The sequence below is a fragment of the Photinus pyralis genome, unplaced genomic scaffold (assembly GCF_008802855.1).
Source record: "Photinus pyralis isolate 1611_PpyrPB1 unplaced genomic scaffold, Ppyr1.3 Ppyr1.4_LG2, whole genome shotgun sequence".
In the NCBI taxonomy this organism is placed as follows: domain Eukaryota; kingdom Metazoa; phylum Arthropoda; class Insecta; order Coleoptera; family Lampyridae; genus Photinus; species Photinus pyralis.
In genome coordinates, this window is record NW_022170403.1 from 7824901 (window position 1) to 7848329 (window position 23429).

Sequence of the window (23429 nt, forward strand, 5' to 3'; positions counted from 1 at the left end):
AAACAGATTTTTTAAAAAAGACCATTTTATTAGTAATCAATCCCAAATCCTTTTTTTGTTTGTTCCTGGTAACAGTATAATATTCAAAAATGTCCTGTTTCTGGCTTCATAGGTTAATTAATAATATTATGAGCAGTAGTATCAACTTCAGTTGAATCGACTGCATAATAATTCTCTGTCTAGAGACCTTGAGCACTGGCTGACAGTTGACACTTAGCATGTTGGTAAATACAACAGATGTGGGTACGAACAGAACGGAGTCAGGTTTCTCGCTTACCGGTTACCAGCGTCGACTCGCGCTTCTCGCTTTGGAAATCATATAATGTTTTCAAATTAGCGTGAATGTAGTCAAGGCAGGTTAAAACTTGTCGGCGCCGGTCACCTGCGGACACGCTTTTGTCGGAATAAAAATGTAGTTTTTTGTGCCGTTTCTCACGCGAGTTTCTTATAAGGACAGTGTTTGAGAAAACCTCTATAAGCGCTAGAAACTTGCTCCTATCTGCGCGAGATACCGGAAAGCGAGAAACCTGCTTCCACTCTGTTTGTACACTAAGGTTGTGTCACCTTTTACATTATAGTAATACATAGATTTCTAATAGATGAATGGTTGCACATCATAATAAGCTATGATTTGTGACTTTACATACACTAACCAAAAACAGCTTATATGTTGTACTGAGCAATTTGGCCAGCCATTGAGGAAACATCTTATGTTGGGGGGGGGGGAGGTCCGGGTATTCGCTTAGTCTGCTGCTGAATCAATGACAGTCTTTGGATGTGCTCAATGTGATGTCATGTCTGGCCGTTAGATATTTTTAACGCAAGACACGTGCAAACTTCTAATCAAATTAGAATTAGAATTTAACAGTACAATTTGGTCGAATATGTATTTCTGAATCGGTCTGTGTGGGTGAGCGGTAATGTATTTTTTACACTACCAGTGTTGCATGGCTGTGGCGTGATCTTTTATTTTGTTGTTAAAACTAAACATATTTTGCTTGGAATTTGAATTTGGATTAATTTGCAATTACATAATGTATAGTTACCATGCATTCTAATTCATGTGAACATATCCTCACGAAATGTCTTATTTCATTATAAGTAATCTTTATCGAATATTTTGGTTCTTTTGTATCTTGTGAAATTGTAGGTATAATAATGATGATTTGTGCGAGTTCGTAAATGTGTACATGTAGAAATTTGATAATCTAAAACAGGTTCTGTGTTTTAATCATATGGAGAATGCACACAGCAGGTTTTTTTCTAGGAATAGCTTTCATCCATTCAGTTGTAGAAAGTCAATTGTAAAAACCATATTACTGCTATTCCAGTCGCAATTAGATTTCCATCTCAAAAAACACACATCTCCTACATTTTATATGGGCACAAAACAAACAAGCGAAATTTGATTTAATTATTATGAACTTTCAGTTCTACCCTCATCTTAATTTTACAACAACCATGATCAATTCGACACTGCAAGCTGCACAAGCTGTCTTTTTTTTTATGAAAAAGTACTGCCTTGCAATTAAAGGGCAAGGAAAAAATGATGTTTGATTAATTATTTATTAGGTCTTACTTCTGTTTTCAATGAACAATTGCAAAGTACTCCAGCGAAGTAAATAACTTGGCGCTACTCAAATTATTTTGAACTTAAGTCCTCAATGAAGACACCCTTCTATCACTGAGTATGAGGGAGTGTAGAGTTTACCGTCTTAAATGAGGGGCGAACGGATGCCCAGCCGCAGGTGCCGTTCTAGTGATTCCTGAGAAAAAAATTACATAACAAACGCAAATTTTGTTACTTAACAATCCATTTTGGACCTTTTATTTAAAAAAAAGTGCTTGTATTGATTTTCTCTTTCGCTATTCGCTCAAATTTGCTCAAGTCAGTACAGACAAAAGTATACATGCGCGAACAAGTTTTCGTGTACGAACCGTATCCGTTGCTTCTCGGTGTTTACAAAAACATCAAACGATTTTCGTGCGCGCACAGTGCTCAGTCTGGACTGGATGGCAGTTGTTGAAGTGAGTACCCACAATAATGCGAAGGGTTGTGCGCGCACAAACCTAAACGTTTTATGACATAAAATAATTTGCGCGCAAATTACTCAAGTCAGTACGCGGCTTGAGTCATCAGCCAAATTTTGCTAATTTTAAGTGGAAAAGATTAATCAGTAATCAAAAGTAACTATGCTATGCGGTTAATCTTGCAAAGCATACTTGACAATGTGTTTTAATAGCCTATTTACTAATGTTAAAATGGAGATTTACCACCGCAACACCAATTTCTGAATCTTAGATAAGTAGCATAAAATTTAAGTTAAATACAGATAAATTAAGTCTAAGTTAAATTAAATTGCATTGCATAAAACCACCATCAACGTTATACAGGGTGGTGACTTGCGCAACGCATCATAGGGATTTCAATGTAAAATTCATAACATGCGATTATTGGCTCCCCAAATTATTTTAGAGCAAAAATGTATTAAGTTTTTTTGTAGAAAAAAATTTTTTCTCCAACCACCTGAATAAGACGCTATTTTGTGACAGTGTTCGGTACGTAAAGTTGGCGTTTTCAGGATTAATCGCTATCACTATGGCAACTGTACAAAAAGTGGATACTTTTGGTCCTAGTACCAAAAAGAAATTGACCTTGAAAGTTGGCCAATTAAAAAATTACAATCACGGAGATATGTCACATTGACATCGTTTTACATTGCAGGTTGTAAGATATTTCTATACAAACATATCAAATATTTTTGCATATTCAATGCAAATAATGATGTTACCTCTACGTATGTACATGTATTGAAAATGATTTACGCTCGCTATTTTTATTTAAACCATGTGTAACGTCATTTACATATTCGATGAACGTAATTTTAATACGTATACAACCCGCCGTCGCGCGTAACGCCATCTACTTCAGACCCATTGCACTATTATCTGTCATTTTGAATTCAAAATTTGAAAAAGTTAATTGCAATTAATTTTAATTAAAAAACTGTATGGTAAGTTTTTTTTATTTCAATACAAAATATAACAATGTTAATTTTGTATGCCTACAATAGAAATGACTGAAACTGATAGCGACATGGATTATTGCACTCCGCCAGAAATTATAGAAACGGCAGAACATGCTACTTTAGATTTGCTCCCTACAAAGTCGCGAGAGGTGAGAAGTAAGAACGAATAGGTTATAAGTTAACCTAAAAACTAGAGTGGCATGACACGTGAGGACAAGAAAGCAGAAGTTCTCAAACTAGTAGTGAAATTGTGAACTGAATCTAAACTCGAATATAATTTAAAGTAAAGAGGGTTGGAGAAAAAATTTTATGTTTTATTCGTACAAAAAATGCGTTTTCGGGACTCGGAAGGTTGCTGGACTCCGCTGACGCGTCGTCCAGCAACTATCTTCCTCGTCCCGAAAACTGACATTTTTTGTACTAATGAAACAAATAACTATTTTACGTCAAGCTATCGGTCGTAACACTTTTAGTTTTCCCTTGAATTATTAATTCTTCCTCACTTGGTGTGGGACTTTGAATGGCTACGTTCAAAATCTGATCCGCATACTCATCCTCCTCCTTGTCAGAGTAATTTCCCTTGAATTATTAATTCTTCCTCACTTGGTGTGGGACTTTGAATGGCTACGTTCAAAATCTGATCCGCATACTCATCCTCCTCCTTGTCAGAGTAATGGTTAGTATTCGACATGTCAACCGTATTAGTTTTCAATTTTTTGCATAATAAAGACGGAAAATTGGAAAATAAAACCCACATCTTTTTCAATAATCTGTGACGCCATGGAATTTTATAATACAAAAACTACGTCAATATCCGTCATGCCATGGAATGTCTGCTATAAAACAAATCAAATTCTATCAAAAAGTATTATATTTAGAACAGCGAATTCAACATAAAGAAAGAGCAAATTACTAAAAACGGTTTCCTAATATAACAATTTACAATAAATGTTCGAATAAGTAACCAAGTCGATCATAAAATCCATTTCGAACTGCTGCTAATTGATAACTGGATATCTTTTTGTTTTAGAAAATTCCATGGCATCTCAAATTATTGAAAAAGATGCGGGTTTTATTTTTCCAATTTTCCGTCTTTATTATGTAAAAAATGAAAACTAATACGGTTGATTGACGTAAAAAATTGTTTTCTACAAAAAATCTTAATACATTTTTGCTCTAAAATAATTTGGGGAGCCAATAATCGCATGTTATGAATTTTACATTGAAATCCCTATGATGCGTTACGCAAGTCACCACCCTGTATATTGGTTTTATGCTACTTATATAACATTCATAAATTGGTGTTGCAGTGGTATCCTCAATTTTATCACGCAACACGCAAGCAGTTGAATTAAATCCCTGTGTACACTGTGGTACAACTGTTAATATTAAGTTAAATTAAATAAAATTGCATAAATTCGTAATTAAATTATTATTTAAAAGTTATATTGAAAGCTATAGGACAGAATGGATTATTATATCTATTACGTATCCTACTAAATATTCCTCGACTCTTTTTTGGATAATTTCATTACTCAGACAGACTTGGTTTACTTCATTGCTTCCAGACTACTTCTTTGTACATACCTGTATTTTAGTTACTAACAACTTTGTTGTGGTCGGTGTTTGTTTGCATGTATGTGGTAGATGGGATTGCGAATGCGATCTGCACCCATGGGGCCACATCACATACCATTGGACTTCGTTCATCCCATGCCTCTGCAAGGCTTGCTTCCGCATTTACAACGAAGACCTTTACTCCTTGAGGTGAGAGTACGTCTCGTAAAAACCACCACTACTTAATTCATCTAGATAACACTAAGTAGAGTAGATATAGTTCCACAGTGCATGCTGCACAATAGTTGTATGTAGATTAATGTATCGGATACAAAGTTGGTTTGTGCTAGCAAATTCATGTGGAAGCATTAGTTGTGGCTTGGATATTGAAGTACATAGTTAATTTCAGCACATCTTGTATAGTTTTTGGCGGGTTTTTACTGATCACAATACCCAAACTCTTAGTTCTAATACCAAAGAGTATTTGTAATATGTACCAATAGTCATTCCTCTTGTGTCTGTTGGTTATTTTTCAAGGGTTTTACAGGTATTTGTTTCATTTCTTTTGAAAATAAAAATTCTGTCATTTTCACATTGTTTTTAATTCAAATTTATTTTTTAAATTGGTTTGTAAGTTCTATGAATACAAGATCATCCTTGTACAGCACATCCAAAACGTTAAACAATTTGTGGGTTAGAATGTGGTCTTTTTAGTGTATTTTTTAATTTTAAAAAAATGTGCTATTGTATGCGTTTTGGAGGTCGTTCGTATTCACCTTTAAAAATTAATATTTCACAATGTTAACCAGTGTTTGGGTGCAATAGTGCTCAAGATACTCGTAGGTACATCAAGGTCCGGAAAAAGGGTCCAACGAATGATAATGGTCATAAACTAACAACCTTTTTAGGTGTTTAGCATTTGGTAATAGTGGTGTCTTTAAACTTTAATGTAACTGTTTAATTTAAAAAATGATTTTTTCTGCATAGCATGTGTACCTGTTTTTAACTATCAGATGCCTGAGGAACTAGTCGTTTAGTTACCTTTATTAAAGCACAATATGCTGTAAAGCCCCGTACTGACTTTAGCAAATTTGCGCGCACGAACGCTATTCGCGCAAATTTGCTCAAGTCAGTACAGACAAACGTATACATGCGCGAACAAGTTTTCGCGCACGAACAGTATCCGTTGCTTGTCGGTGTGTACAAAAACATCAAACGATTTTCGTGCGCGCATAGTGCTCAGTCTGAACTGGACGTCAGTTGTTGAAGTGAGTACCATTATGTCTGAAGCAATGAAATATCCCTCTCAGCACTAGGTACTGGTAACTAATATTAGGAGGTGGTTAAGATGGGGGGAAGTCCTAGTCCAGTCGGCATAAAAGGTGGTAACCCAAAATTAAAGACCGTTATTTTATAAACCGAAATATATTAAAGTATATTAAATTTATCAAATAATGGTCTTTAATCTTGGCTTACCACCTTTTATGCCGACGGGACTAGGACTTCCCCCATCTTAACCACCTAATAGAAGTGAGTACCCACAATAATGCGAACGACTGGCTCAGGGCTGTGCGCGCACAAACCTAAAAGTTTTATGACAAAATAATTTGCACGCACAAATGTTCGTGCGCGCAAATTTGCTCAAGTCGGTACGCGACTTAACAATTGATTTTGAAAATAAATAATTGTATTTATACATACAGGGTGTCGATTTGGTTCACGCACCATAGGTATTTATTTTAATGGTAATTTTTGTATATTGAAATATTTTCTCCACTAATTATTGTACAGCAAAGTTGTAAATAAGTTTTTTGTAGATTGTAATAATTCTGCGTCTATTCATGTGCTAATTTGTAATTTTTTGTTGTGAGAATTCGAAGAAATTAAGGAAATTATGAATTAGATTTTAGTAAAAATCACTCGTGTCGTGAAATTATTGAAACAAAAATTAGATTTTTACGCAAATGCTACATTCTAATTTATTTCTTTTTCTGGGCTCCCAATTTTAAATAATATAAGAACATGAGCAGACGCAGAATTTTTCAAGCTACAAGAATAGTATATTGAAAGACAAGTGTTACAATGCGAAGCGGGGCCACGAGTGTCCACAGGCCACAAGATAGTAGTATTACAATAAAACATTGTAACACATGTTTTTTCATACTATTTTTTCTATTTCGGTGCTTTAATTTAATTAACAATTAATTATCAAAAACTACAGGAAACTTTACAATTAATATGTCTTAAGTTGGCAACACCTTTTACGTTGACAAATTTTAAGTTGGCGGCGTAGATAAACACTTTCTTTATTGATAAACACAACACTGACATTTGAAAACTTTAGGCGCTTTCTTTTGGTTACTTCGCGATCATGATTTCAAGATTGTGATTCATAGGATTACGTTTTACGAAAGAACGCGCAAATTTAAATCAAAGTATGGTTAAGTTTATGGAGTACACATTTGTCCAGATCATAAAAATTAATTATTAACGCAACAGTAACAGAGCAAATTAAAAAAATGCAAAATGGATCGAAATGGTACTTTACCTGGATGTGCTGAAAAGCATAAAAAGAAACATGCTAGCGAAATATTAAACACACTTTATCAAAATAGCTTACATTTCATCTTCATAGTCTTCGGCCGGGAAATGCAGACTGCACAGTCATACTGCATACAGGGTTCAGGTTCCCCTTTCCTTCGTCGCACGGCAACTTTCTCTTTCAATCGACAATATATCATTTTGCGCTCTTAATACACAAATAGCTATTTAGTAGCAAACGTCAACATATGCCTGAACGGTTCTTAATAATAATAATAATGGAATTTATTGTTCGACAGACACTTGGGTCCATAATTGAACAATATTCAATTATAAATTCACTTAGTGGCTAAGCTACATTTGTTAATTGACACCGTGTTTTACACCTTGTAATTTGTATCTTCACCTTACTTTCGTGTTGACAAAAACAGTTGTTCGAAATTCTCATTGTAACACCGAAATAGAACAACCTATTTACAGTTTTGCTCTAAATTAATTAGGGGAGAACATATTTCGATAGATTAGCATTGAAATCCCTATGGTGCATAAACCGTTTTTACACTAGTACTAGGTATAGTATCCATTTGAAAAATTCAATAAAAGACATTTTTCCGAATTTTGCTTCATGGTGACTATATTTAATTTAAACATTATTATTTTCATTGCGCTTTTATTAATTAAACCGCCATTATATTTTGTTTTTTTCTTTCAGGAACAACCACTTTTACTAGAAGATCTTTTAGAACAGGAGAAACGTGAGCAAGAAAAACAATTACAAACGCATTCAACGTTAGAGACTCAAGATGTACCTGCTACTTCTCGCGCTCCTGCATTACTAAGTGATAGAGATTTTGAACGTCTCAAAGCGGACGTATTCAACTCAAATAATATCGAATTAAACACTCCTAATAATTCAACTATAGCAGGTAATGAACAAGTATAACATTAATTGGCATTTACTTACAACATTTGTAGCTGCTCATCAAAGTAACCAGTCATTCTCAAATCCAACCGATGGTATGAATCGATGGCAGCAAAGTCCTACTCAAAATACAAGTGCGCCACCACCACCATCAGCTGAAGCCCCACCTCAAATACCAACATTTAATGTTTCCTTACTACCAGCTCCTCCACTTCCACCTGAAACTATTGTTACTGAACAAGACAAGCAGTCCCAAATTGTATATGAACAATGGTTGAACAATCAAAATACTATTTTATCGCAGCAGTTAAAGTATTATGAAACGGAAGTACAAAAATTAAGGAAAATTAGAAAAGTAAGTTTTTCTTTTACATTGCAACATCTTTTTTGGGGGAATATTACATTCATGTTTTATTGTAGTCGTTAAACAGCAAACAGCGACAATTAAGGAAAACGGGAAACCAGTTAGCAGAGGCTGATGCCATGGAGCTGCATAGGATATCTTCCGAACAGTCTGTACTCCAGAAACATCTTGAATCTAGTCGCAAGCAAAGTCGTCAGCATGGAATGCTTATACAGGTATCTATCCTAACAGACACTGCTAGAAGAATTTAGGTTGTGCACTCATAGTAGTAAAGTAGTGCTTACTCAATTTATACACTCTGTAGTGGTTGACTGCAATTCCTAAAATAGCAGATGTCTTTTATCTTCTGTATTATATAATTCTGTATTGTGTCTATTGGTCTATATGAAGGAATACCGCAACAAGCAACAAGCCAAACAACGTCCTGGTCAATTGGGATTATTACCCGGACAACCAAACACATCTCCATTGGGTCCACCGGGCTCTTCTCCAATACATCATACACCACAGTCGCCTATGATGTCACCGTCACCATCTGCATCCCCAATGATGTTACAACATGGTTCACCAATGCAAAGTCCTAGGCCACTAATAACACATTCTCCCGGTCCTAGTCCGGTTACGAGTGTAATTCACAGTCCTAATAATCCCTTAGGTAACATTTCTCCTATGCAACCATCACCTTTACAATCTTCGATGCAACCTTCACCCAAAGTTGGTACTCCCCATTCCCAAAGTGAGGGAAGTCCGGGCTCGGCTCAGTCTCCATCCCAAGTGTACTTACCACCACCTGCTTCGAGAATGACGTCTCCTCAACAACGTCGGGTTGTCACAAGTCCTGTCGCTTATTTGTCAGAACTACGGAATTCCATGCAACAAACAAGGTTTATTCGTCCACCGTCCGCTGATCAGCAACAAAAACCAAGATTATCGATATCAACTGCAACCTTTCTTCAAAGACCTGGAACTCCATCACCAATGAATAGTCCACCACCTCAACCACAAATTCATCTCGCACAACAACAGTTAATGCAAAAACAATTGCAACAGCAAGTGTTTCTTCAACAAAGCACTGATGGTGTTCAGGTCTCAATGGATACAAGTCTGCTTCATTCGCAAAGAGCAATGCAATTAATACAACAACGCCAACTTATACTGAGGCAGCAACAAATTTTACACCATCAGCAACAAAATAATTCACAAGCACAACTTTTAACCTCTCAACATCAGCTGATTGTTCAGCAGCAACAGTTAGCTAAACAGCAACAACAACTTTCACATATCCAAGCTCAAGTTCAAAACACAAAAATCTCCATTTCTACACAAGGTAGACAATCAAGTTCACCGATGCCTCCTAGCCCCTTACTTAATCAAGGACAAACTATCATGTCGCCTCATTCTATACATAGTCAACCGGCATCGCCTAGACTTTGTTTAAATCCTCCGAACTCTCCTATAGCAAGAAGTCCAGTTATCCATCAAAGTATGAATCAACCTCCAAGCCCTATGGTGCACCACCAGCAACAGCAAATTAGTTCACCGATACCTCGAAGTCCTATTCTGGGTAATGTGCAATCTCCGTTAGGAATGAGAAGACCGCCGAGCACGAGCAATAGTCCTGCAATGTCCGATTGTCCTCAGAGTGTAGAAAATCCCGGCACTCCAAGAACGCCCTATACACCTCCGTCTTATATAGAAAATGATTTTTCTGGAGGCGGCAACATACATAATCCGATACCATTCATGCCGGAACCAGGTCGTTACACTTATTTTAAATTGGGATTACGTGGAGGATCTCCTATGTGGTCATTGGGACGTGGGATAAAGAAAATGCCCTCTCCTTCAGAAAATAAAGAAGAAACTTTAGATCAAAACAAAATGTGCATTCCGACAGCTAGGATAAAGAAAGAATCGCATTTGAACAAGGTTTCTATTTTGAAAAAAAAGATAACTGCGAAAAGCAACTTACGATCTTTAGTGGGTAAATTTGGCTCATTAGTGAGTAGCGACTATAATGAATTGGACGATAGTTCGTGTACTCCACCTCTTACGCCTCCATTGAATGCATCCACGAGCAAATCAAATGTGTATAAAGGCCCAGTGAGAAAGTTACACGAGCAACCGGATGGCAAAGAACAAGTAGTTGGAAGTAATTCAACCGAAAATAATTGCGAAGATGTCATGGATTATGATGATGATACGGACAACGGCGTTGTTTCCACGGAAGTGTCTTTAAATTCTGTCGCTCAACAACCTGATTCGGATGATATTAGTGTTATTGAAACATTCTCGCAAAGCGATTTGGGTGATACTATTTCCAGTCCATTAGAATCGGGACAAATTGGTGATGAATTTTTACTGTTTCCTGGTAACATGGTCGTTGACATGTCGAATACTAACCATTACTCTGACAAGGAGGAGGATGAGTATGCGGATCAGATTTTGAACGTAGCCATTCAAAGTCCCACACCAAGTGAGGAAGAATTAATAATTCAAGGGAAAACTAAAAGTGTTACGACCGATAGCTTGACGTTAAATTTAGTACAGGGATTATCCTCAAACCAGCTGTTGACTGTGCGTGATACGTCAGAGTCTCCAGAACAAGAGGACATGAATATGGATGCACCCACCCCAGAACAATACTCTCATCATGCTGATGACGATTTATTAACGCATTTGGACGATTCTGATATAGTTATTATAGATCCGTCTATTAAAAGTCCAGAGATATCGACCACAGAAGACTTTGAAAAATTAATTGACGAAGGTTCTAAGAAGGAAAAAATTCTAAAACACGAAATGGTAACTAACGAAATGCATAAATACTTAACTTCTCCTAACTGTGTTACTTCTGCACCTTCGCTGAATCAGACGATTACACTATCTACACAATGTACCTCTCCAAAAATTGCGTTTATACCAGCTGGAATATCAAATAGTGGTGGTGTATCTTTGACTAAAAACAACCCTGTTCAGTTAAGCACTGATGTTGTTATAACTCGAACAACAAAGTTGTCAAATACAACAACACCAAATTTAACAAGTATAATACTTCCACTTAAAACAACGGTCGCTCCAACGCTTACATTGGTAAGCACAAGCTCGTCACGTTTCACGATTCCTGTGATCAGTGCTAGTGCAATAAGTAAGCTCCCTAATGTGAAAGTAATTGATAAACCGTCATCATCGTTATCACTGGCAGCACATGATGCTTGTTTACCGAAGAAAATATTTGACGATGAATCATCGGTTTCTCCTGATAGTTCAACATGTGACGATGATAAGCCAAAAAATATGTACGAAAAAAAGTCAGTTTTAGATGGACTGAGTATAGAGGATCAGTTTATAAAGAAAGTTGAGCAATCTTCAGAAATAAGCATTATTAAGAATGCCGGGGCGATAGAAACTTCAATATTATCTAACAAATCTAAGTCAAATGAAAGCGATTTTAGGAAATCTAACATCGATAGTATGACATCTTCTCCGACAGCGACATTAAAATTAGATTGTCCCCAGTTTGTTAATCTCAAAGATCATATACAAAATTTCTCCAATCCAGTTACAAGCAAAAGTTCGTCGCCTGTAAATCAGCAAACCACCCCCGAATTGAAAATGACAGCGCAGATCGTGCAAGACAAGCAGAGTCTGCAAATTGCGGGAAATAAAAGAGAAACTATAGCCGCCTCTTTTATTACAACACAAGATGTTGTGGATTGCAGTAATGATTCAGATACGGATACAAAATCTGTTGTTATTTCCATTCCTTCGCCCACACCCTCTCAAGAACAAATGTTGGATAATATGGCTTTACAGGCACTCGAAAACCGCAGAAGAGATGGTAAGGGAATGCCTTCAGGTTTTGATACATTCGATGATGTTTTGGATATGATTGAAAATATCACAGGAGAGGGGCCTTCTCTTCTAGAAAGTAATATATCGGAGAAAAATAAAAATGAAGAAATTCCCAATCATCCTGTTATAGTAAGGCAGGACTTTAAAATAAAGGATACTATCGACGATAAGCCACAAGTGTTGGATACGTCGGAATCTACAAAAATGCAAACGCCTGTAACTGTTTCGACGTCAGCTAGATCAACAGTAATGCCACAATTGTCGCCGCTCTCTCAGCCCACAGATTTAACCACAAACATGGCAAATGTTTCCCAGCAACTGCGTACTCTTCTATCATCGTTGCATACTACAACAGTAACAAGTTCGCCAATCATCGCAACTGTGGTTAAAAGTGTTACACACAAAGAGAAAGTTATGCCAAATGTGTCTGTGTGTTCAACGGCTTCGGCGATATCGTCGCGAATTATTCAAAGAACTCACATACCTCCGCCTGTCTCGAACACTAACTTAATTCTACCTACTGGAAAACCAAAACACATTATAACATCATTTGCAATCACGTCACCTGACACGAATAATTCCGTGGTATTGACAACATCTACATCTGCGATACCTACATCTGTTACAAAGGTATTGCCGCTGAACGGATTTGGTGGCATACAATTAATGCCAGACCATCCTAAGTTACCACCAGTGACTACAGTTGCGCCTTCACCAATCTCGAATAGTGCGCACCCGACAACAGTTGCACAAAAACCGAGTACTGTTATTACAAGTACATTGCATAGTATGAACGTTACCACAAGAAATCCATCGCTGAGTCTAAACGCAATGTTACAATCTCATCCTGCAGCAACAATTGCACAAACAGCTCCAGGAACAATAACTGCTGCCAGTTTGTTGGGGCCTCCAATAACAATTGCTAAATCTTCCTTTACTCCATCTCTGGTACATGCGCAACCTCTTGTTGTATCACCAATTGTTACAAATTCTCCTCAATTTACAAGTGGGGCGATATCTACGGGATCTTCAGATTTTATTCAGACATCTAGCGGCATTACTGCAAAACCCACAATTGCGACGTCAAATTTTCTGCACTCTCAATTGACAAAAACGATTTATTTCAAAGAAAAGCAGAACGAACCAAGCGTTTCTGAATCAATAGGTACCATAGCAGAGGAAATAAAGAAGGAAGTAACTGAGTCCCTGTCCACTCCCGAATCGTATAATGCAGTACTAAATATGATATATAAATCAGACGCGGGAGGATGTAAGTACTCATCAATACATGGGCCGTCAAAAATTGAGGATTCCCAAAATGTTTTGCTTAAACAATTGCTTCAAAATACTGCCTGCGCTACTACAGTACAGACGCAAGTGAGTACACCACCAAACTCGTCACCTGCCATAACAACACCAAACTTACCGTTGGTGCCAAATCTGGAGGCACAGTTGGCAAGACCCGTTCCACCTACTACAACATCACTATTGCCTCCTCTTTTGCAAAATGATAATTGCAACAATCAAAATAATAAGTCTGTGCTGCCAAAAGTTCCCATGGTTACTCGAGAGACCTCATTTGTTTCAAAACCAGTACCGCCTTCACCTACGATTTCATCCGTACCGACTCAGCAGTTGCATCTTGATCTGAAAAAGTGTGGAAATTTAAATCGCGCTTCAAGTAGAGACGACTTACTGTCGCCTCCTACGCCTAAATCTTCCAATAGTCAAGATTCAAATCTACAAACACCCCCTTTAATTATTAAGAAAGAATATCATATTCCGCCACCTCAGAGTCCACTACTATATGGCGTACACGAAGTTAAAAAAGAATTAATCGATGAAACGTCACAACATTCTGAGGTATCTGATCATAGTCGACCCGATTTAACACACGTTAAAGAAGAAATTGATTCGCCCGATGCGATTATCGAAAAAACTTCTTTGGAACAAAAGGAAGAGCTTAAAAAAATGAAACGAAGGGTTTATCAGCAGAAACGTAGACAAAACCAGATACTAAACAAAGACTCTCATCCGCAACCGAAAAAGCGGCCCCGAAAAAGTTCCAAAGTTGACGAAGATTACGATTCATACATTGACAGTCTATTAATTCAATTGAGAGCGTTACCGTCGATGATTGTGCAAGAACCGCAACTGAATAGAAACTTTGGGGTGGTTCCTGTATTTGGAAGCGGCGATCTAAGCAAAGTCGGATTGAAGGTGTGCAACTCTAGAGTTGGCGATTTAAATGGATCTTACGGCAACGCAATTGTTCCCGGCTTTTCGGATTATTACAGTTCAAAACCATACGGCAACATCGAACCGATGGAGGAGAAATCGACACCGTCTACTCAGCGAGGCTTTTATGATCAAGAATTTCCCGTCATTAAGTTTGATGCCGACGAAGATCGAAAGTTTGAATTGTTCTGTCGTGAGAATGATTCACCTGATTCTATTGTTAGTAGTTCTTCACCAGAATGTTCCGTTATGGAACCATATGCGAAGTTTTTGGGACTAAAGTTGATTGATGAAGACGAAGATGATGAGGATGACACGAGAACATCTGCTAAAATGAGATCGTCTCCTATTATTCCTATTATTGCACCAATTCCTATTCGTTTGAAGCCGATAGGACCATATCTAAAAGATTATACCGAACAGGTAATTACATTGTAATGTTAGTATTTCTTAATCATTTGTTGTTGTTAAAGGACAAGGAAAACATTTGCAAAGATTATTTTGTCAAAACAAAATACGGAGCCAACCCACCAACTCCGTTAAAAGATTCCGGAAATGTCACAGTTACATTAACTCTAACTTCGTCTGCTGCCGAAGACATAATGGGCGTATTGAGAGATTTAGCGAATATTTTACATATTCCGCCACCAACTAGTTACCAGATAGTAGAAAGAACAAGTACACCTCCTAGTCAAAAATTAGGATTATACAGAACTAAAGGCAAAGATGGAAAGGAAGGAGGTGTGTACTGTAGCTTGTACAATTTGGCTTGGTTCTCGAATGCTTTAAGTCAAGCACCAAACTAAATGGCAGTACATTAGTATTTTATCCTATCTCTTTATTTCAGCGCCTATCGATATACAGACTATTTTAAATGGCGCTGCAAAGTTTTGTCGTCACTGCGATGTTGTTATATTAAACAATATGATTCGTAAAAAAGTATCCGAGTTACCATTCCTATTTAAGGACACTGAACTGCTAAGCGATGGTGATGAATTGTACTTTTGTGGTGTTTCCTGTTATATGCAGTTTGCCATCATGCATCGTTCGCCATCAATATCAGAGGACAAGGTACGTATTTTGCTATTAAAATATTGCAATTTCTTGTGTATCCTGATAAGCGTATTTTTATTTGATTCGTGCGTTCATGTAATTAATTAAATAACACCACCTTTTGTCATATCCTTGGTAACAAACAATAACGCGTTGCAGTTTGTTTGAGAGAATTATTTATATTAAAGTAGTTAGAGCGCCTAGGTAAAAGTAACAAGAACTTGGTGAAAATTTGGTCACTTATTCTCTGAGAGACGCACTTTCTAATGGTCAAAAGAAAAAAGTGTTCCTATGTGCCGTTTCTGAGATATTTGACAGTAAAAACAGGGTATTTTAACATGGGCTCTTATGGACACACTCAGTTTTTTTGAGCTAGCGAAGGGTTTTGTATCAAGACTTAAATGCAATGGGTCTCATTAGAAGCGAAATTTTGTGACAAATCTAAATATGCACGGAAAAGTACATGTTCATGATGAAATAAGGAAGATATTTACCGCCGAAACGGCGTCTGCTCTGACGCGGCGGCACGCTATGCAGCACGCGTTTAAATCTGATGACTTTTCCACTAGGTCTAGTATATAGTTGAGCTAGGACAATCTTTTCCTTCTTCTGCTGAGCACTTTTCTTCACAAAAGGCATGGCGTCTTTCAGAAAGAACACCAAAACCAGCGATATTTATAAAGGCCTGCACACGTCTTGTTGACACACTGATCGGATCGAGATCAAGATAGCGGCTGGGGATCTCTAGCGCCAACATCGAAAAACCAAATCCACTACACCGACTTCACGTAAAACGCCAAATTGTTTAGTTTCCCGGCTTTTACATACGTCTCGCATACGTTTTGATTAAAAACAAATATATTCGTTTAGGATTTACCGCTTACACTGTGAATATTTAGTCGCGGTGTGTCGTCAACATTTAGTGTGCAAAGGTTTGAAACAGGGTCGAAAAGTAGGGAGACTAGTCAAGTTGACTACTGTATATATATACCTTTTTAAAAATCATGTAAGACGTTTTCATTGTGCTGAGGTACAAAATACCACTCATACCGTATTTCTAATTATGTTTCCTTCATAACAACATTTTTTTGGGGACGTTTACCGTAAGTAATAAATAGGCCGAGTACATGACTTGACTTCAGCCGAACGCGCTCTAACTACTTTAAATCGACGACGTGAAAAAAAAAAGTTAACGGTGCATTTAGTGGGGTTAATTACATATCGGAACAGTACAAATGGACATTGGTGAGAGCGATCGTTTTTTTTTAATTTGTCGCTTAATTTAAGCGATTCCTCGAAAAAGATGACGTTTGCGTTGTCAAATATGAGCGCAAATGTCTATAGTCCGGGAGGTAGCGTCCTATTTGACCGGACCATTTTCGCAAAGTTCATCTTTCTACTATAGATTTTTGATCCATAACCTATCAACGATAGGGGCGTCAGCTGGTTCAAAAGCGTGACTTAAGATGGCGAGAGACTTGGAAACACGTAAAAAAATTGTTTTTCGGACCATTTTCGCAAAGCTGAAAATGGTATATAATATAATAGTGTGCAATGTAAAAAGAGCATAAATAACTGTCAGCGTCAGCTGATATTTAAATGTGGCAAAAACTGTTAGCTGGGCGTCCAAAGTGTAGCGTAGCGTTAGCGGGCGCTAGCGCACGCGGCGACTTTGAATTTTGATGGCCCAGCTAACACATTTTTCCAAGTTGTTATGTCAGCTAACAAGTGGTTTCCTTTTTTTGTGCCATTAACTGATGAGGTGCTCATTTCCATACATGCTGATGTCATATTATTGGAGAAAAATATGATTGAAAAAGAATACACGAGGTAAATGGTATCACATACTGTATAATAAATATTATACATAAATTGAAATATTGTATTTTATAATTTGTAACGTGGTTAAGGACATAAAATAAATCAAAAGAGACAAAGAAACCAAAAAAAGGAAACTAATAGCCCTAACCACGGCTGCGGCTGCTCACGGAGAGACTAGGTATGTTTGTGTGAGATTATCTTTCAGGCGCTACTAACATTTATTTCCCTGTTAGGGAGCCGTGCCCAAAAATTAGAAAATAGCCCTCTGGTGGTCGAGGAAGCTAAGGAAAAAATAAGACAAACAGTGGAAGATTGTTTAAATATTTTTGGAAATAAAGACGGCGTGTATAAATTGATGATTTAGATCCCCAAACTATGGGCGGGTCTCAAAGTAATATATTTTTCAAGCTTATCGATATCAATTGAATGAGAATAAATCCCAATAAACTTGGCTGGCAAAATTGAAACTTCCGCACCTCATGCACGCATTAGGGACGATTATTGAATAGCCTTTGGAAAATAACAAAAAGCAAAAACACGTAATCAAGGACAAAATTTGGGGAAAATCAAAAAGTAACGGGCACTAGGCAGAAGTAACAAAAAGGCGGGAAAATTTTTACAGCAAACAGACATTAAAGGATACTACAAAGAAACCAAAGATGAGACACAGAACATAGAAAGCAGGGTGAGATAAACGATCATAAAATTATACGCTAGAGAAAAGTATTACAGGAGCAAAAGAATTAGAAAGAGAGTAAAAACGGAGCAAGGAAAATAAAGGCTAATTTCAATATAATTTGCAATCACAAAAATAAAAGGAATTCTACTCTCACCATTGGTACGAAAGCAAATAACAAAATCTCAACTGATTATGTAGCTCAGTGTGGGCTACATAATAGCCGGATGTCGGGTGTATGAACCTGGGCCGAGGTAAGAATTTTTCATCTGTGGCAGAGATGGGAATTTCCTTAGATCAGATCCAAGCATTCTGTCGACTACTCCGAATTAGATTCTTCTTTTTTTGCAGTTTTCCTAATTCGTAAGGTAAATACCGGAGTAGTATAGAACAATTTAAGACCTTCTGCAGAGGCACCTCTAAAAAGCATTATGCGCGTCACTCTGTAATTGCGCGCAATTATTTCCGAAGTTACTTAGGAATATTTTTCAAGAATTTGTGTACCATTCGAAAGCTCATTATATTTGCTGTCTCACAGAACAAAAAGAAAGTCAATGCTGTCTTTAACAACCACTCTGTAAACTGTATGCGCGAGAAGTGTAATAAAAATCTCAGTCGCGAGATATATTCGTTATGATTGGAGATAGAGGTATACATGTGCGAGACAAAATATGTCGAATGAATCAAGGTCATTTTTTCAATTACACCAACGGTTTAAGAAATATAAGAGGTTGAATATTTATTAAAAACGTAACGCGAGCGCCCCAGCTCCTGGCAACACTGACCGACGCCTGCCTTTATTAACACACACGCTGTCGCATAAGTCCGTTTCAGTCACACCCCCGCAGACCCGGTCTGTTTTCTTTTAACGCGTTTTGTCCTAACAGGAAAAAAAAAGTTAGTAGCCAGGTTGCGGACAGCATTTTCCGTTATGTTAGACGGCCATTTTTTCTTATAACATAAGAAATATAAATTTTTGTAGAAATAATTTACGGTATGAGGGCTTTTTGTACGATATATTTATAAATAGCGGAACCAATGAAAATGAAGTTCTTATAATGTGTCACTGCGCAGTACGTAATCACTCATAAATAACATTTTCCTGCTAACCTACAATTGTGCAGTGTTTATGTTGGCGGTAGTTCTTTTCTTTTTGTCTAAGAGCATAGTAGTGAACTTTGGACATTTTAACACAATGTAAAATAAAAGTGAGGTTAAGGCTCCTTCAAACTTATAAGCAAAATTGAACACGCCCAGCACACACCGCAACTTAACTTTGCTATAAAAATGTTTTATACTTATAAACTTATATTATAAGGAAAAATGGCCGTCTAACATAACGGAAAATGCTGTCCGCAACCTGGCTAGTAGCGCCTAAAATAATCTTACACAAACGTACCATAATCTCTCCGTAAGCAGCAACAGCCGTAGTTAGGGCTATTAGTTTCCTTTTTTTGGTTTGTTTTGTCTCTTTTGATTTATTTTATGTCCTTAACCATGTTACAAATTATAAAATACAATATTTCAATTTATGTATAATATTATTATACAGTATGTGATACCATTTTACTCATGTATTCTCTTTCAATCATATTTTTCTCCAATAATATGACATCAGCATGTATGGAAATGAGCACCTCATCAGTTTATGGTATGGTGGTAACCCAAAATTAAAATGCTTATTTTCTATGTCACACTTCCTGTCTGTACTGTGAACCTACAGAGTTCAATGGAATAACATTGCATAGTTGCATACAGGAAGGTGGCATGGATTATTCTTATAGTTAGTTAGTTTGAGTAAGTAGCTCGAACCAGTTGGTATCATCGAAATGTAGCTTTAGTATGATATGTAAATAAAGTACTTAAATAACACTCAACATAAATTATTACAATGGTACAAAAAAAAAAGGAAACCACTTGTTAGCTGACACGATAATGTGGAAAAATGTGTGCGCTAAAGGTACGCTACACTTTGGACGCCCAGCTAACAGGTTTTGCCACATTTAAATATCAGCTGACAGTTATTTACGCTCTTTTTACATTGTACACTATTATATATACCATTTTCAGCTTTGCGAAAATGGTACGAAAAACAATTTTTTTTTACGTGTTTCTCAGCCTCTCATACCAACACGCTACGCAGTCGCGCCAGCTGACGCTTGTTTTAAGTATTAACTAAGTAAAAACTACCAGACAGAATAGAAAGTAATTGTGCGAAAATGACCAGTAAAAATAGGAGGTAGCATCCCGGACTACTACTTTGGATATCGATTATAGAAAAAGTTTATTTAAATTGGCAAATTTAACTGTGTACAGGCATTGAAGTGGAGTCCCGTCGCTGACGGCACACGCACGCACTAACGTAATTCAGAAATGGTATTTAGTTTTGTTGAGGCGTTCAGTCTAGGCTTGCTCAGTACTTACTAGTAAGCATGGTTGATGGTTGACCAAGCACACACGCACGGTGACCGTTTGGCAGTTGATTATGGCGCAATAACATTGTTAAAATATCGATTTCCGCCATTACTGATATTTTTTTGAGTACCTCTAAAAGCCCGCGTATCACAGGTTGGGAACCGCCGTCCCATAGCATTAGTGGAAACACATTTTTCCAACTCCATAATCGTCGGTCGGTGTATGCATATGCCGACGATACCGTTGTCACTTACCAAGCTAACAGTTGGGAAAACTTAGAAAAAGTTGTCTCATTGGACCTTCTGTCGATCAAAAAGTGGTTTGACTATAATTTACTTTCTTTAAATCTGCTTCATTTTTTCTATATAAAAATAATGATCCCAATCTACAAGTAATTAAAATTCATAAACAAGACTGTGCCGAAATACGGTGTAATTGCGAACACATTGAACGTGCAAATTCCATCAAATATCTAGGTATTATAATAGATAGTGCCATTTCATTTGAGGTTGTGTACGTCAAATAGAAATTTCAAAAAAGGTTTAAAGGAGTGGCTATTATCGTATCCCAGGTCAACAATCCATCAACTGTTTGGGTAAAAAAAAAATATATGCATGTAATAGTATATTCATGGATTCCTCCAGTCCCTCCCCTTCCGCTAATATAATACATATAGTTTTTGTTTGTATATTTTTTCTTTAAAGTTTTGTTAACATAACGGAGACCACAGCAACTTTAATTTCTTAATTTCAAGGTGCAGACAAGCGTTTGCTTACGCATCTTGGGCATGATGTAATTCACTCGTATGTAAATATTTATGTACTTATATTTTCAATATATTTCAATTTTCAATTTCAAGACGTTAATTACCTACTGTTCGAAACTGTTGGTTGCGTAACACATGTAAAACAAAGTATATTTCGGGTGACTCTCAGGAAGTCGTTAATTATGAGGGTTTTTATTTCTCAAACCGTAAACAATACCCTTGTCGGTTAAAAAAACTCTTAATATTTCAACTCTTTGCCGGTCCAGAGTGTTATGGATTTTAGTGCAAAGTAATTGCATGAAGTTAATTCCTGAAATTTTGTTCGCTACATTTATTTTTTGATCCTTTCTATGGATTTAAGTATTTGCTGTCAATTAACCAAGCATATCTTCTGTTTTAGGTTGCTGCAATTGTCGATCATCTTTGCCAGAAGGATAAACTGGGAATGAAACGCAAGAATTTAACCCTCGAACAAACAGACAAATTTGTTAATGAAAATATTTTTGGGAAGTTGAACACGTTTAATAAAATGGGAGTTGAGATTAAAACCGAACCGATGAATTTAGACTTTGTTAAAGCCGAATCTGCTTTCTCGCCAAGAATGACAGACTTTAACTTTTTATCTCGCAAGCACCATTTGTTTAATACTCTACAGCAGATGCCCCAAAAGTTATGGAAAGGTGTGAAATACAAGTGTTGGTCTTTGGGTTGCTTTCAGTCTCCAGCAAAAAATAAAAAGCCCATGGACAAGGAGATTATGGAGTTATTGTATAAAATGGGAATTACTTTGGTCCCTTCAAAAATGCCCGAAGACACAAGGCGGTGTATGTTTTGCCAAGGTGTAGGAGATGGAGTCGCAGATGGACCAGCTCGTTTATTAAATTTCGATGTGGATAAGTGGGTACACCTTAATTGTGCTTTGTGGTCGGATGGTGTGTACGAAACAGTTAACGGTGCTCTTATGAACTTAGAAAATGCCATTCAACAGAGCTTAGGTACAACATGTATACACTGTAATCGAGTGGGTGCAACAATTCGGTGTTTTAAAACACGATGTTCAAACATTTATCATCTTTCGTGCGCAGTTAAGGACGGTTGTGTTTTTTATAAAAATAAAACTATATACTGTCCATCTCATATACTTAAAAATGAAAAAGATAATGAATTAACAACACTATCAGTGTCCAGAAGGGTATATGTCAACAGAGATGAAAACAGACAAGTAGCTGCAGTAATGCATCATGCATCTGACACAAACAATTTGTTGAGAGTAGGAAATTTAATATTTTTGAATGTTGGGCAACTCTTACCGCATCAGTTGCAAAATTTCCATTCTTCCAATTATATTTACCCAATCGGCTATAAAATCGTCAGATTTTACTGGAGTATTAGAAAATTAAATAAGCGTTGTAGTTACATTTGTTCTATACATGACGTTGTTGGAAGACCCGAATTCAGAGTTGTTATTAAAGAACCCCCCGAAGAAGATGTGGAATTTAGAGACAGCAGCGCTAAGGCAGTATGGAATCGTATTTTAGAAGTTATCGCATCAAACAGGAGAGAGAATCATTGTTTGCAACTGTTCCCGAAATATTTTACTGGGGAGGATCTTTTTGGATTGACTGAACCTGCTGTAGTTCGTGTTTTAGAAAGTCTTCCAGGTATGTATTTTTTGAATAATACTTTCCTTATTTTCAATTTTGTTTTCTCGTTATAACATTTATTGTCCATGTACGCATGTTGACAATGGAATAAATTAAATTGATGGTTACTATTAAATTGATGGTTACTGAATTACTCGTTAACAATTTAGGGACACAAGTAGACTTTTGCTTAGAATTTTATCCTCTTTTCTTGTGGCAAAATGCAACTTATACCTGTGTGATGCCAGTTTGTGTACCGGAGAATTGAGATTCAGCCCTTGGGCCACCTGGAAAGTTGCTTTTCTTAAGTTTAACGGGTCTTAATACATTGGGTGGATGAAAACAAAGAATTCTGTTCAAAAACCTCCTCATCTGCACATTGCAGTATTTTTTGTTTATTACGATATGTTCAAACAATTTTAAGAGCAGATTCTGCCAGGTTTGCGCATGGGGAAAATGTGCGAATTAACATTACATACTTTACATTATTTTTTGTAAATAGCACCCTTGGTTTTTACATCTTGCTATGCTAGTAGTTGTAGTGCATGTAAC

General features: G+C 36.9%; 1 protein-coding gene and 1 long non-coding RNA gene across 7 annotated transcripts in view; both read left to right on the forward strand.

Annotated features, from left to right (window-relative positions):
* Positions 1 to 23429, forward strand: part of LOC116163282 (histone-lysine N-methyltransferase 2C-like) — a 73640-nt gene that overhangs the window by 38237 nt on the left and 11974 nt on the right. For 5 of the 6 annotated variants that reach the window (XM_031477154.1, XM_031477159.1, XM_031477155.1 and 2 more), the window contains 7 exons: positions 7840 to 8053; positions 8103 to 8404; positions 8470 to 8628; positions 8792 to 14926; positions 14977 to 15244; positions 15351 to 15574; positions 21635 to 22895. In XM_031477154.1, the coding sequence (XP_031333014.1) occupies positions 7840 to 8053; positions 8103 to 8404; positions 8470 to 8628; positions 8792 to 14926; positions 14977 to 15244; positions 15351 to 15574; positions 21635 to 22895 (8563 nt within the window). The remainder of the gene's footprint in view (positions 1 to 7839; positions 8054 to 8102; positions 8405 to 8469; positions 8629 to 8791; positions 14927 to 14976; positions 15245 to 15350; positions 15575 to 21634; positions 22896 to 23429) is intronic. The other variant, XM_031477156.1, reaches the window with a different exon arrangement.
* LOC116163283 lies at positions 17459 to 18282 on the forward strand. Its single transcript, XR_004143718.1, has 3 exons — positions 17459 to 17555; positions 17611 to 18062; positions 18110 to 18282. It is a non-coding gene; the product is annotated as an uncharacterized LOC116163283 (long non-coding RNA).